Here is a 14,987-nt window from a genome sequence, read left to right on the forward strand (position 1 = left end):
GAGCCAGTAACCGGCTCGGGGATGGACTGCCGCTCCGTCGGGCGTCAGAGGACCCAGCGCCCGCCCGACCGCCGGCGGCTCCTGTTCTTCCTGCCCACGGGCCGCAGAGGAGGAAGACCGGGCGCCCCCGGAACCTCGGCACGCCGCTGCCTCTCCACGCTCCCCGGCGGACTGGGGGCGCTGCGCCCTCGCCCCCCTGCGGCCCGCAGCGGCGTGTCCTGTGCCTCCCCGCTGCTCCTCCTCCTGCTCGTGCCCTCCCCCCGCTTGGCCGCCGCCACCCCGCGCCGGCCGCTCGGGGACTGGGAGCGCTCACGCCTCGGATACGCGGTACCCCCGGTCGGGCGCAGCGGCGTGTGGAGATGCCCACCGGGCCTCTCCCCGGGTGTCGCCGCTGCCGTCCGCGCCCTTCCCCCGTGCCATAGCCCGGCGCTCTCACTCGCTTCCTGCAGGAGAGGTGAGGCTCGGGTGCGGGAAGAGAAAGGGGCTCATCTCGCAGGGCTGGGCGGCGGGGCGGGGACCTCGCCTACAGCCTCCGGGAGGAAAGGCCCGGAGAGCCAGAGGGCGGGTCAGCCGAGGGCACCGGCATCTGCCCGGCGCGTGGGGTGAAAGTCCGAACCCGCGCTGCTCGGCCGCGGTGGCCGGGCTTAGCGGAGAAGAGACGAATCGAATTCCGCAGAATCCAGGCGCACGTTTCCTGGCGCTAAAGTTGGAGGGAGGTGCCTGCTGAGGCGGGGAGGTGGTGCCGGGCCACTCCTAGGGTCTGCTTCTGGGCGCCGCCTTCCAGGCGTTCTGTTTGGCAGCGCCCAGCCTGTTGGCCGCTCAGGGGGAAGGGGTGTGCAGGTGGCTGTATGTTTGAGGAGCTCTCCGGGAAACGAAGGGATTGCTCTACAGTTAGACTTCACATTCTAATGGAATCCTTAATTCGTTCGTGGAGTCCTAGCGTCTACCCTGTGCCTGGCGCTTTTCTAGGTGTGTGGGGTATGGTGTATCAGTCCACAAAATCCTTTCCCTCTGGAGCTTAATTCTGGCAGAGGAGACGCAGTAAATATGTGTGTGTGGATACGTATGTATGCATAATTCGTGATGTAATTTATATATACATATATAATTTTTATATGTTCATAATTTGATAAATGGTATAGGAAAAAATAGGATAAGGCTTGGGATGTGGAATGGGTCTCCAGTTGTGAATTTAAATAGGGTGATCAGAATCAATTTCATTGCGAAGGTGGGATTTAATTAAATAGAGTCATGCATCCCTTCAGGACAGTCACCTACTGAGAAATGAGTCATTAGGTGATGTCTTCCTTGTGTGAAAATTGTAGAGTGTGCTTACACAAACCTTGATGCTACAGCCTACTACACACTAGACTAGTACTGAATACTAGAGGCAGTCTGAACACAATGGTATTTGAGTATTTAATGCAGGAAAGGTCCAGTAAAAGTAAGTGTTCTGGTCTCATAGACCGCTGTCGTGTCTGCCCTCTGTCCTGCGCTGAAAGGTAGTTGTGAGGCACATGACTGTTTTAAGGAAGTGAGAGGGATCACTGCCGTGGAGATGAGGAAGGTAAACAGGATCAATTTACTACATAGCAAATTGTTGATGAAAGAAAAAAATCAGGCCGGGCGCGGTGGCTCACGCCTGTAATTCCAGCACTTTGGGAGGCCGGATCACAAGGTCAGGAGATCGAGACCATCCTGGCCAACATGGTGAAACCCCGTCTCTACTAAAAAAATACAAAAAAAAAATTAGCTGGGCATGGCAGCGTGTGCCTGTAGTCCCAGCTACTCAGGAGACTGAGGCAGGAGAATTGCTTGAACCTAGGAGGCGGAGGTTGCAGTGAGGCAAGATTGCTCCATTGCACTCCAGCCTGGCGCCTGGCAACAGAGCCAGACTGTCAAAAAAAAAAAAAAAAGAAAAAGAAAAGAAAGAAAGAAAAAAGCAGTACAGTCAACAAATTTGGCAAAATTTTCACTTTGAACAGTCTATACATATTCACTAGTAGCCATCATTAACCACACCTTTTTCATATTTTCTTCAACACGTAGGCCCGGTAAATGTTGACAGCATCTAAAATTTAGGAATATCATTGGCTGGGGAAAATGCTCATTAGGAGAGCCACAAAGTGAAGAAACTTTATATACAGAGAGGGGGGAATGGAGTAGTGAACTCGGTGTTCCTGCACTTCAGTAATTAAGAGTCAGAGATGAGTTTGGTTTTTATTTCCGTATTTTGCCTTTTGTTGTGCTTTTTCTGACAAGCTGGTAATTTCCAATTTGTTTTTTTCTCAATACAAGAGTCTGGGGCAAAAAGAGAGTGTTGTTTCTCATGGATTTGCTGATCAGTCGGTTAGGTGGTACTGTTTAGTGTCAGCGACCTCATTCTTCAGTCATCATAGAAAATGAGTATGGATGCATAAGAGCAGAAGCAGAGTGGAGACACAGTTAAAGGAAGCGTGTTCCCAGCACTTTGGGAGGCCGAGGCGGGTGGATCACAAGGTCAAGAGATCGAGACCATCCTGGTCAACATGGTGAAACCCCGTTTCTACTAAAAATACAAAAAATTAGCTGGGCATGGTGGCACGTGCCTGTAATCCCAGCTACTCAGGAGGCTGAGGCAGGAGAATTGCCTGAACCCAGGAGGCGGAGGTTGCGGTGAGCCAAGATCGCTCCATTGCACTCCAGCCTGGGTAACAAGAGCGAAACTCCATCTCAAAAAAAAAAAAAAAAAAAAAAAGGAAGCGTGTATGCTCATTAACCAGCTAATGAGAGTTTCCCATCCATTGTTTGCTTGGTGCCTGAGGTTCTGAATCGGGCTGCTTTAAGGATGTCACGAGTAGGAAGTTTGTATTTGGTTTCCTCATCTGTCCATGGCTAACTCTGGGCCTGAATTGTAATCTTGGGTTTTTGAAAACCTCTTGATATGCTGAAGGTCCCCCAGAAAGGGGAATTCCATGTTACACGTTAACAGCTCAGTTGACTAACTTCTTGATGATCAGTGAGGAGTCCAGGACTTGGCTGCGTCCTCAGATACTGCCCTTTGACAGAAGGCAAGAGGGCATTTCCTCCCCTCAGCAGGGGTTGGAGTGCCCACTGGGAAGTGGCCAGCCCTTTTCAGAGGCAGTATTTCTTGGAAATAAACTTGCCGTTTCTGGGGTAAAAAGAATGCTTAAAGTTTAACAGTTGGGAAAGAGGAGCAAGCCATGCCTAAGCATAAAATTGCAGGAAATAGAATAGCTTAGGAAGCTAGAAAGCAAGCTGAAAGGATAAGCGTGGTCATAAATAGTAAGGGCTTTGTATGCCAGGTCAAGTTCTTTGCATCTAAGGGCCCAGTTTTACCAACAAACACACATAAGTCATTGCACTTTATATTTTGTCAGTCTGCACATGGTTCTTGATACACATATGGATTATTGCATCTCTTGCACTCATCTTGATGCTTACAATGACCACAACTACCATCCTGTTCCCTAGTTGGGAGTAGGCTGGGAATGACTCGCGCAGGCTGCAGCGAAGTGTCAGATGTGTAGGGTTCAGTCTACACCACATTTTTGTTTACTCTCGATTTTGTTGTGGAGTAATTAGGGGTGAAGGACTGAGAGTAGAAGCTGGAGCACCTTTCTGGTCATTCAGAGGCCTGCTGGGAAAACCTTTGACCTTTGAGTTGGCAGGTGACCCTTCTTGCTCTTGCCACTCTTCTGCAACACCAAACCTCAGACTGGTGCCAGTTTATGGCAGCATTAGAAAAGTAATGACAGATATGTGACAAGATTTTTATATACCAAGTTGATTAAATGGAAGTTCTTTAGATTGTTCATCTTTTTTATTTCTTTCGGTGCCATAATGTCTTTTTTAGTATAATATTTAATAGTAGTAGTAAGCAGCTATATTTAAATGTTCTTTCATGTTAAGATTAAAAATTGGCAACTCAAATATTGTTCCAATATATATATTTTTAGATACAGGCCCTTGCTTTGTTACCCAGGCTGGAGTGTAGTGGTGCAATCATAGCTCACTGCAGCCACAAACTCCTGGGCTCAAGCCATCCTCCTGCCTCTGCCTCCCAAGTAGCTCTGAGTAGCTAGGACTTCCCTGCCGCCCGCCCCCCCCGAAATGAGGTCTTACAATGTTGTCCAGGTTGGTCCTGAATACCTGGCCTCAAGTGATCTTCCCACTTTGGCCTGTCAAAGTACTGGAATTACAAACATGAACTACTTCACCTGGCCCAGTTTTTTTTTATTTTTTTAATGACTTTAGCAATTCATAAAATCCAAAAGCCAAGAAACTATACCATGTAGTATACTACCTCTCTCAGATGAGTACCTTGAAACAAGAAGTTTACAAAATGGATTAGATCTGTGGCTAAATACACAAAAATTTATAAAAAAGATAATATAAAAATTGTTAGAACATAGCTCTCTAAAGATAGGCTTTTGCAAAGACATTACAAGAAAAAAATGCTATTGACTGATACCTCTTATGATTAAAGATGAGAAAATCCATAACAAAACACTAGCAAGCCAAATCCAGCAACATATAAAAAGTGCAATGTACTAAGTGTAATGTATATTAAAGTATAATGTTCCTAAATAAATGGCAAGACATCCATGTTCATTGATCTGAATACTTAGTATTAAAGTGGCAGTACTTCCCAAACTGATCGACAAATTTAATACAATCCCTATCAAAATCCCAAGTAGTTTTCTTGTAGAAATTGACACAAAGGTCCTAAAATTCCTATGGAAACCTAAGAAAATCAGAATAGTCAAACAGCCCTGATAAACAAGAAAGTTTAAAACCCACACTGTGGGAGGGTGAGGTCTAGTCTGTAGTGAGCTATGATTGCACCACTGCACTCCAGCCTGGGCAACAGAGCGAGACCCTGTCTTTAAAAAAATCAAGAGCAACAACAAAAAAAAGACGCTTCCTGATGTCAAACTTAAAACAAACTTAAAAGTAATGAAGAAAGTGTGGCACTGGCATAAGGACAGACATATAGATGAATGCATTGCAATGGAGAGCCCAGACACAAGCCCTCATGCTTACAGCTCATTGATTTTCAACAAGAGGGGCAAGACAGTTCAGTGGAGGGAATGGTGCTGGGACAGCTGAACAGCCACATGGAGAAGAATGAAGCTGAACCTACGGCCACACACCATTTAAAATGCTACCTCCAAAATGAGTTAGAGACCTAAATGTAAAAGCTAAAACTAAAGCTCTTAGAAGACATAGGTGTAAATCTTCATGTACTTGGATTACCTAGTGGTTTCTTAGTATCAAAAGCACAAGATACAAAAAAACAGATCAGTTGGACTTCATCAAAAGTAAACTTGTGCCGGGTGTGGTGGCTCGTGCCTGTAGTCCCAGCTACTTGGGAGGCTGAGGTGGGAGGATCGCTTGAGCCCAGGAGTTCTGGGCTGTAGTGCACTATGCTGATCGGGTGTCCACACTATTAGGCATCAATATGGTGACCTCCTGGGAGCGGGGGGACCACCAGGTTGACTAAGGAGGGGTGAACCGGCCCAGGTCAGAAACGGAGCAGGTCAAAACTCCCGTGCTGATCAGTAGTGGGATCATGCCTGTGAATAGCCACTGCACTCCAGCCTGGGCAACATAGCGAGACCCTGTCTCTAAAAAATAAAACAAAATAAAATAAAATAAACTTGTGTGTTTCAAAAGACAGTATCAAAAAGTGAAAAGACAACCCAAAGAATGGGAGAAAATATTTTCAAATCATAATCAGATAAGGAGCTTGTATCTAGAATATATAAAAAACTCTTAAAGCTCAGTAATCTGGAGACAACCCTATTAAAAAGGGGCAAAGGGGCGGGACACAGTGGCACACGCCTGTAATCCCAGCAGTTTGGGAGGCCCAGGCAGGCGCAGATCACGAGGTCCAGAGATTGAGACCATCCTGGCCAATGTGGTGAAACCCTATCTCTACTAAAAATACAAAAACTAGCTGGGCATGGTGGTCTACATAGCAGCACGCCTGTAGTCCCAGCTGCTGAGGAGGCTGAGGCAGGAGAATTGCTTGAACCTGGGAGGCAGAGGTTAAGGTTGCAGTAAACTGAGATTGTGCCATTGCACTCCAGCCTGGGCAACAGAGTGAGACTCTGTTTCAAAAAAAAAAAAAGAGAGAGAAAGAAAGTAGGCAAAGGACTTTGTCTTAGTCTGTTTTGTGCTTTTGTGCTGCTCTAAAGGAATACTACAGACTGGTAATTTATAAAGAAAAGAGATGCATTTCTTACAGTTCTGGAGGCTAGGAAGTTCAAGATTGAGAGGCCCATATCTGGCCAGGGACTTCTTGCTGCTTCGTAACATGGTGGAAGGCAAACTCATTCTTTTATCAGAAACCTACCCCGGAGATAGCAGTGTTAATCCGTTCATGAACAGATCCCTCATGGCCTAATCACCTCTTAAAAGACCCACCTCTCTCAACACTGTTGCATTGGGAAGTAGGTTTTCAAAACATAAACTATGGGGAACATGTTCAAACCATAGCTAACTTGAATACATATTTCTCTAAAGAAGATATTCAAATGGCCAAGAAGGTGCTCAACATCATTAATCATCAGGGAAACGCTAATTGAAACCACAGTGCGATACTACTTTACATCCAGTGGGGTAATTATAATTTTTTTTAAAACCCAGATAATAGCAAGGGTTGGCGAGTATGTGGATAAATTGGGACCCTTGTGCACTGCTAGAGGGAATGTAAAATGGTATAACCTCTTTGGAAAACAGTCTGGCAGTTGCTGAAACAAACATGGATTATCATTTGATCCAGCAGTTCCACTCTTAAGTATATACTCAAGATAATTGAAAACATAACGTCCACATAATTCATAATAGCTAAGAAGTAGAAACAACCTGTGTCCTTTAACTGATGAATGGATAAAATTTAATATAGCTATACAATGGAGGAGTGTTCAGCAAAGAAATAAAGTGCCGACACGTGCTGCAACAGGGATGACCCTTGAAAACATGCTAAGTGAAAGAAGCCAGTCACAAAAGACTATATATTATATGATTCCGTGTCTATGAAATCTCCAGAGTAGGTAAACAAGAGACAGCAGATAGATCAGTGCTTGTCCTGAGTGTGGTTGGGGGCAGTGGGGCAGGGCTGGGGGAATTGGAGGGGACAGCTAAGGGGTACAGTTTGTCTTGAGAGTGAGGAAAATATTCTAAAGTTGATTGTCGGATGGTTGCACAATTCTGTGCCAAAACCTGTTGAATTGTATGCCTGAAATTGGGTGAATTGTAGATCTCAATGAAACTGTTATAAAGTTCTAGGTAGGCTTTGGGATATGCCTTACGTTCTCAGGGTGCTGAGTTGCTTTTGTTTTGCATTAAGTGTGTTTCGAGTTTATGTCTTTTCCACCCTAGAGCTAAGCCTGTCTGCTGGATGTCTGCAGCTGGAGCGCAGAAGGAGAGACTTCACCTCTTCTGGGAGTAGGAAGCTCTACTTCGACACTCATGCCTTAGTGTGCTTACTGGAAGACAATGGTAATCCTCTCATTTAGTGCCTTAGAAAAACCTTATAAATTATGACTTCTCTTTTGGTTTCATTTAATTTCTCCTATTTCTTTTTACTTTTATTTTTTATTTGTATTTTATTTTATTAGAGACAGGGTCTGGCTCTGTTGCTCAGGCTGGATTACAGTGGCGCAATCTTGGCTAACTGTAACCTGCCTCCTAGGCTCAAGCCATCCTCCCACCTCAGCCTCCTGAGTAGCTGGGACTACAGGCACATACCACCATGCCTGGCTAATTTTTATACCTCTTTGACTTTTAAGCCTATGGGTCATCTTTGGTTTACAATCAGCATAAGTTCTCCATTTCTTAAGTCCTCATCTTTTACTTAAGGACGTTTTTGCTTCATCAATGCAATGGAGACTTTTCTCACACATTGTCTCTTTGTCCAAGTGAAGTATATTTCTGTAACATCACCATGGAAGTACAGTGTTATAGGTAAAACTTTAGACACAAGTCAGCAAAGCTGAGGAACGGTTCCTATGACAACAGTCTCTGAAGCACAGAAGGGATAGTTTTATTACTCTGCATCTTCTGTACTTTTAAAAATCCTGTGAAATTGAAATGTTGCCGAGTAGCAGTTCTTGATAATCTCAACTTACTGTTCTTTTTTTCTTTTTAATATTCAAGCTAACATTCTCCCTTACTGCTGTTAAGATAAGAGATTGCTCTGGTATATTTGGTGTTCATTGAAAATGCACTTAGAATGTAGGGAACATTCTCGTACTAAATCACATTTAGACAAATACACCAATTTTAATTCTCTGTATGGTGACGCATTCTCAAATATCAGAATTTCAAAAGAATGTAGATTATGCTTGTGAAATAAATGTGGCTGTGTTTTTACTTCATTGTTTAGTTATTTGTCCGGTTGTATCTGTTCGTATCAGAAAAGCTGCTCTCTGTAGAGGTGCTTTACATGCTTAAGACAAAGTGATGGAATGAATTATTCTGCGCTCTGTGGGAGAGAGCAGCTGTGGGCTCAAGCCTAATTCTACAGACTTTTAGTAGCAAAGCTTAGGAAGCCTTTTCCCCCTTCTCAGTGTCCATTTGCCCATCTGTAGTATGAGTGCAATAAGAATTCCAAAGATCTTTTTGAATATTAAACAAGATAATGTGCATGAATGAACTTTGGAAAAACTGTCATATGCTGTGTAATAATTTTCACAACTTTTCTTGTCAAATAGTAGGTTTTTTTCACCAAAACTTCTTTCAGTTCAGAATTTAAAAGAGAAAAGTAGAGGTGAGAGGGGAACATGTCAAGTTACCCTGATAAGGCCAGGTGAAGTGGCTCATACCTGTAATCCCAGCACTTTGGGAGGCTGAGGCAGGAAGATCACTTGAGCCCAGGAGTTCAAGACCAATCTGTGCAATGTAGTGAGACCCTGTCTCTACCAAAAAAACAAATCCTGAGAAGCAGAAGTCTTCCTACTTTTCTTGATTTTAAACCTTGACCCGTGGTTATTTGCTTCTTTCAAGACCATGGTGTGAGGGCTGCACTGCAGTATGGAGGGGCTGTTCAATCCAACATGGGTGGGGGAGTGTCTGAGCTGACTGGCTGAGTCAAGGCCAGGAAGGACTTTTCAAGGCATATTCTACCCTGTGTCTTCAGATGAACAGAACTTCTCATGTGCCTGTGATCTCACTCACCTGGTTCTGCCCTATTCCCTCATGTCTGTAAAAACTTATTTCTGTCTCATAACTCGTAGGTTTTCAGGTTTCCACTTTTTCTCATCCCTTTCTTTTCCCAGAGGTGGTTATAAAGTTTATGGCTTTAGAGTTTGTTTTATAATCAGCATAAGTTCTCTTTCTGTCTTTTTTCTTTTCCTTTTCCTTGTCATTGCCAAACCTAATTTTCTTTGTTTCCTTCTTTTCTTTTCTTTCTGACAGTCTCACTTTTTCACCCAGGCTATAGTGCAGTGTGGCACAGTCTTGGCCTGCTGCATCCTCCACCTCCCGGTTTCAAGTGATCCTCCCACCTCATTCTACTGAGTAACTGGGATTACAGGCATGCACCACCACACCTGGCTAATTTTTCTGTATTTTTACTAGAGACGTGGTTTTACCATGTTTGGCCACGCTGGTCTCGAACTCCTGACCACAAGTAATCTGCCCACCTCGGCCTCCCAAAGTGCTAGGATTACAGGTGTGAGCCACCATGTCTGGCCACCAAACTTAATTATATTTAAAGATTAACTTTTTTTAATGAAAAGTGTTTTTTTTTAATTTTATTTAAATTAAAATAGAGATGAGGTCTTACTATGTTGCCCGTGCTGGTTTTGAGCTCCTGGGCTCAAAGATCCTCCCACCTTAGCCTCCCAAAGTGATAGGAGACACCACCATACCCAACCATTGAACTCTTCTTAATAAAGTTTTAAAATTTGCAGAAGTTTAGATTGAGTTTTTAAAAATTAGGAAGACCGATGAGAAGAAAGGAAACAGATTCAGAGCTAAGCAGTGTTAACATTTTGGTGGGTAACCCTTGGTATTTTTTTTCTAGACATGTGCATGACACGTTGGAAAATTAAAGGATTTTTATTAAAGTGATGGGAATAGGTCTGAGGTTTTTTCCTTCTCCTTTAAATCTGTGTCCTTGGTTTTTTTGTTGAGTATAGTCCCATGCTTCATCTCATCCAAAGAAATTCCATTAATTAAGTTTATTCCAAAAAATACACAATGTATTACAGGAATCGATAGAGTCTTCTGAAATTCTTATAGCTGGAAGTATTTAATAGAACATTTTCCAGGCACTCAGTTTTAAGCATTTAATTTAAACGTATGTGAAATACAGCCAGGCACAGTGGCTCACACCTGTAACCCTTTGGGAGGACAAGGTGGGTGGATCGTGAGGTCAGGATATTAAGACCATCCTGGCCAACATGGTGAAACCCCATCTGTACTAAAAATACGAAAAAATTAAGTGGGTGTGGTGGTGCATGCCTGTAGTCCCAGCTACTTGGGAGATTGAGGCAGGAGAATTGCTTGAACCCAGGAGGCGGAGATTGCAGTGAGCCAAGATCGTGCCGCTACTCTATAGCCTGGGCAACAGTGCAAGACTCTATCTCAAAAAAAAAGAATTTATGTGAAATATGAGTTATTATCCAATGTTTTAAAAGACAATACCAAGTACTACATTGAATCTCTGTCATTCAGTTGAGTATCATTTATTGACTATCGAAGGACATATTTTTTCCGCTTTGGGTCCCCCAGACTAGTTACTGAAGAGAATTGTGAAGGAAAAATGCAAGAACTGATTTTGTCTTTTGTTTGTTTTTTTTTTTGAGACAGAGTCTCACTCTGTTGCCAGGCTGGAGTGCAGTGGCACAATCTCGGCTCACTGCAACCTCCGCCTCCCGGGTTCAAGCAATTCTCCTGCCTCAGCCTCCTAAATAGCTGGGACTACAGGCGCACACAACCATGCCCAGCTAATTTTTGTATTTTCAGTAGAGATGGGGTTTCACCATGTTGGCCAGGATGGTCTCAATCTCTTGACCTCGTGATCTGCCCGCCTTGGCCTCCCAAAGTACTAGGATTATAGGCTTGAGCCACTGTGCCCGGCCTGTTTTGTTGTTTTTGAGACAGTTTCACTCTTGTTGCCCAGGCTGGAGTGCAGTGGTGCAATCTTGGCTCACCACATTCTCCGCCTCCCGGGTTCAAGGGATTCTCCTGCCCCAGCCTCCCGAGTAGCTGGAATTTACAGGCATGCACCATTACACCTGGCTAATTTTGTATTTTTAGTAGAGATGGGATTTCTCCACGTTGGTCAGGCTGGTCTCAAACTCCTGACCTTGTGATCCTCCCGCCTCAGCCTCCCAAAGTGCTGGGATTTATAGGCATGAACCTGGCCCTAATTTTCTCTTTTAAGTAACTTAGCCAACAGCTATATTACTATTTATATAGTCAATGATTTGACTGCCTTATGTTGGACATAAAATAGCTGAGCTTTCCTATTAAGGCAATTATTTTTTAATAACATACACATTCTAAAAGAGATATTGTCCACCATAGAAAATCTGCATAATTCAGAGAAAACATAAAGCAGAAAATAAAAATTACTATGAATCTTTGTTGAATTATAAAAACTGTAATTTTGAGTCTTGCCTTTTTTCACTTGACATTGACTTGCCAGCATTGTCTATCTCATTAAACAGTCTCTGAAAACATGACTTTTGATAGCTGGGAAGGACACTAGAGATCATCAGTCAGTAAAGCCACTGGTACCTGGGGAAGCCAGCTTGGATGTTTTGTGCTTGCTCTGAGTGACGGACACGTCATAGTCTGTGGCTCTACCCTTCTCCCCACCTCCTACCACACGGTGCCATGCCCCTGCTCCCAGATTCGGACAGTCACATGAATGTGTGCGTTTGCTGTGGGCTTTTGTGGCTCTAAGCATGATTTTTTTGTTTGTGCGCTTGCTTAGGGTTTGCTACTCAACAAGCAGAAATCATTGTGTCTGCATTGGTCAAGATCCTGGAGGCCAACATGGACATCGTCTACAAAGATATGGTCACCAAGATGCAGCAGGTTAGCCTTGTTGGGTCGGTGAGCAAGTTAGGACAGTGAAGATGGGGTATTATTTGTAGTAATGTTCTAATGTAATTTTTTGGATAGTAGGTGGAAAGTATATAGTAACTTTTACCATGGTTAAGAGGCAGAAGATTACAGTGGCATAAAAAAATATTAACTCAGAGCTATTTAGTCAATTTTAGAACCATTAGGCTTGAAAGCTCACTGTAAAAATCATTTCAGTGAAATAAATGGAGATGTGCCTGGATTATAATATTATAGCATCATGTTCTGGAGGCGTCAGACCACTACCCTTTTAGCTGTGATTCACTTGGTAATGATAACCAGATATGTGGTTTTTTGAGATAAGATCTCACTCTGTCGCCCAGGCTGGAGTGCAGTGGTGCAATCTCAGCTCGCTGCAGCCTTGATGATCTGGGTTCAAGTGATCCTCCCACCTCAGCATCCCAGTTAGCTGGCATTACAGGTGTGCACTACCACAGCTGGCTAATTTTTGTATTTTTTGTAGAGATAGGGTTTCATGATGTTGCTTAGGCTGGTCTTGAATTCCTGGGCTCAAGCGATCCCCCCGCCTTGGCCTCCCAAGGTGTTGGGATTACAGGTGTGAGCCACCTCGCCTTGCAAAATAATGTGCTTTTCTTCTTTTCCTTTTCCCCTTTTGGAATAGAGAATGACCTCACTCAACTTCTTATTTTGTCCACATTCTCCTGGTTTCTCAATAAGAAGATAGCACATTGAGACGATAGAAGTGGACTTTTTAGGGTAGACTAGATTATGTGTTTTGTTTTTCTTTTCCTAGGAGATCACTCTTCAGCAAATAATGTCTCAGATTGCAAATGTAAAAAAGGATATGATTATTTTGGAGAAGAGTGAATTTTCAGCCCTCAGAGCCGAAAATGAGGTAAAACAGAATCTCTCACGCTTAGATGATTCATTATATTAAGACATTGAGATGAAATATACACACACAAAAGAGCACACATAAGTGTACATCTCAGTGAATTTTTATCAAGTGTACACGTCTGGTCAAATCAAGCAGGGAAACTCGACCAGTGTCGCAGAAGTCCTTCTAATGCCTCTCGGTTGCTCCCACTGCAGAGGAAATGCTGTCCTAGCTGATCACACCACTGACTAGTTTTGCCTGTTCTAGAACCATTTGATGGAATCATGCTGTGTATCTTGTGGCAAGAGATCATTTTTTTCATTGTTTTACATGAATATGCCCCATCGTTCTATTGTAATGTATATTAGAATTGTTTCCAGTTTTTGGTTATTTTGAATAATTGCTGCTGCAAAATATCTCTTTTGTTTCTTTACATAGAGCATAAGGGATGAGCATTTAAATAGGTGCTTTCTATGCATCTTCCTTTTATTTTCAGTTCTATTTAAAGTCCCATAGGGAAGGCCATTTATTGCCTGTTGACCCTAGCCTCCTAAGAAACCTTCTAGCAAAAAGTAAAGTGGTAAAGTTTCAAACTCTCTAGGTTGTCCTTGAAATCAGTTATTTGAGGGCAGAACTAGTTGAAAGATAAACTGAAGGAGGTACTAACTAAAGCAGGGTCACTGAAGGCAAATGAGTGTGCCAGATACAGTTGTGATGACTTCATGTAGCCTTCAAGATTAATTAAAACTGATTTCAAGATATATGTGTTTTATGCCATTCTGCAGTCAGTACGGTGTTCTGAATGAACGGAAAACTTGAAGAACTGTGCATAAATACATGTTGTAATATTTGTTGATTACTGCCTTTTATGCTGTTCTTTTCTAACTTTCTAAAGACTTCTTTTTTTAATGTGTTTGTAGAAAATAAAACTCGAACTACATCAGTTAAAACAACAAGTAATGGTAAGATTCACTTTCCTGTTGGTTTGTTTGTAATTATATAAAATTATTAATAAATATGAGGAATGTTTTTAAAAACTCAAAAACTCAATTCTATGTGAAATGTTTGTGTAATATGCCTCAAAAGTGCACATTGAAAGATTAAGAACACAGTCAATGAATGAATTATTGTTGTCTGTAACCATATTCATTAAGAAAATTGTATTCCAGGAGGAATTGTCTTTTTTTTTTTTTTTTTTTGAGGCAGAATCTCACTCTTGCTGACAGAGCTGGAGTGCAATGGCATGATCTAGGCTCACTGCAATCTCCACCTCCCAGGTTCAAGCAGTTCTCCTGCCTCCGCCTTCCAAGTAACTAGGATTACAGGCACCCGCCACCACGCCTGACTAATTTTTGCATTTTTAGTAGAGATAGGGTTTCACGATGTTGGCCAGGCTGGTCTTGAACTGACCTCAGGTGATCCACCCACCTTGGCCTCCCAAAGTGCTAGGATTACAGGTGTTGTGAGCCACTGCACCCGGCCAGAATTAAGTCATGTTTAAGTCAAAGTTTTTCTAAAGTAGCCACATGGAAGGAATCCTTAAATTCTCTTAGACTGTCTTTAAAGAATCACGCATGATCTTTAAATGCTTACTCTGCCAGCTATTTGATGTTTTTTAAATATAAAAACATGGATGTTAAAAACAGGCTTTGATGCATATCAGAGAAAAGGCTCTGTGTAAACCAGGTTTTAATATTTTGCTGCTTTGAGGCCATCTTTGCTTTCCATAGTTGTTTAAGATCAGCTTTATTCATAAGTTCCATTCAGAGATTATATGGAGTCTTGAGGTTAAAAGCAGCAACAGGCTGGGCATTAAAAATTAGCTGGGCATGGTGGCATGTGCCTGTAATTCTAGCTGCTCGAGAGGCTGAGGCCGGAGAATTGCTTGAACCTGAGAGGCAGAAGTTGCAGTGAGCTGAGATCACACCATTGCACTCCAGCCTGGGTGACAGAGCGAGACTCTGTCTCAGAAAGAGCAGCAACAACCCACTCTAGACTGGCGTAAGCATATAGGGGGTTATGTGTGTAACTGGGAAGTTCT

At 43.0% G+C, this 14,987-nt stretch overlaps 1 protein-coding gene and 1 long non-coding RNA gene across 3 annotated transcripts in view; one reads left to right on the plus strand and one right to left on the minus strand.

Annotated features, from left to right (window-relative positions):
• MCUR1 (mitochondrial calcium uniporter regulator 1) overlaps nt 1-14,987 on the plus strand; it is a 26,313-nt gene continuing 11,326 nt past the window's right edge. For both annotated transcript variants that reach the window (XM_002746210.6, XM_008993939.5), the window contains exons 1-5: nt 1-454; nt 7,390-7,509; nt 11,957-12,060; nt 12,863-12,964; nt 13,867-13,908. In XM_002746210.6, the coding sequence (XP_002746256.3) occupies nt 22-454; nt 7,390-7,509; nt 11,957-12,060; nt 12,863-12,964; nt 13,867-13,908 (801 nt within the window). In that variant the 5' untranslated portion in view covers nt 1-21. The remainder of the gene's footprint in view (nt 455-7,389; nt 7,510-11,956; nt 12,061-12,862; nt 12,965-13,866; nt 13,909-14,987) is intronic.
• Nucleotides 12,959-14,987, minus strand: part of LOC144582032 (uncharacterized) — a 21,657-nt gene continuing 19,628 nt past the window's right edge. Inside the window, exon 3 of the long non-coding RNA XR_013533753.1 lies at nt 12,959-14,837. This is a non-coding gene — a long non-coding RNA (uncharacterized LOC144582032). The remainder of the gene's footprint in view (nt 14,838-14,987) is intronic.

Source organism: Callithrix jacchus, chromosome 4 (assembly GCF_049354715.1).
Source record: "Callithrix jacchus isolate 240 chromosome 4, calJac240_pri, whole genome shotgun sequence".
NCBI lineage: Eukaryota > Metazoa > Chordata > Mammalia > Primates > Cebidae > Callithrix > Callithrix jacchus.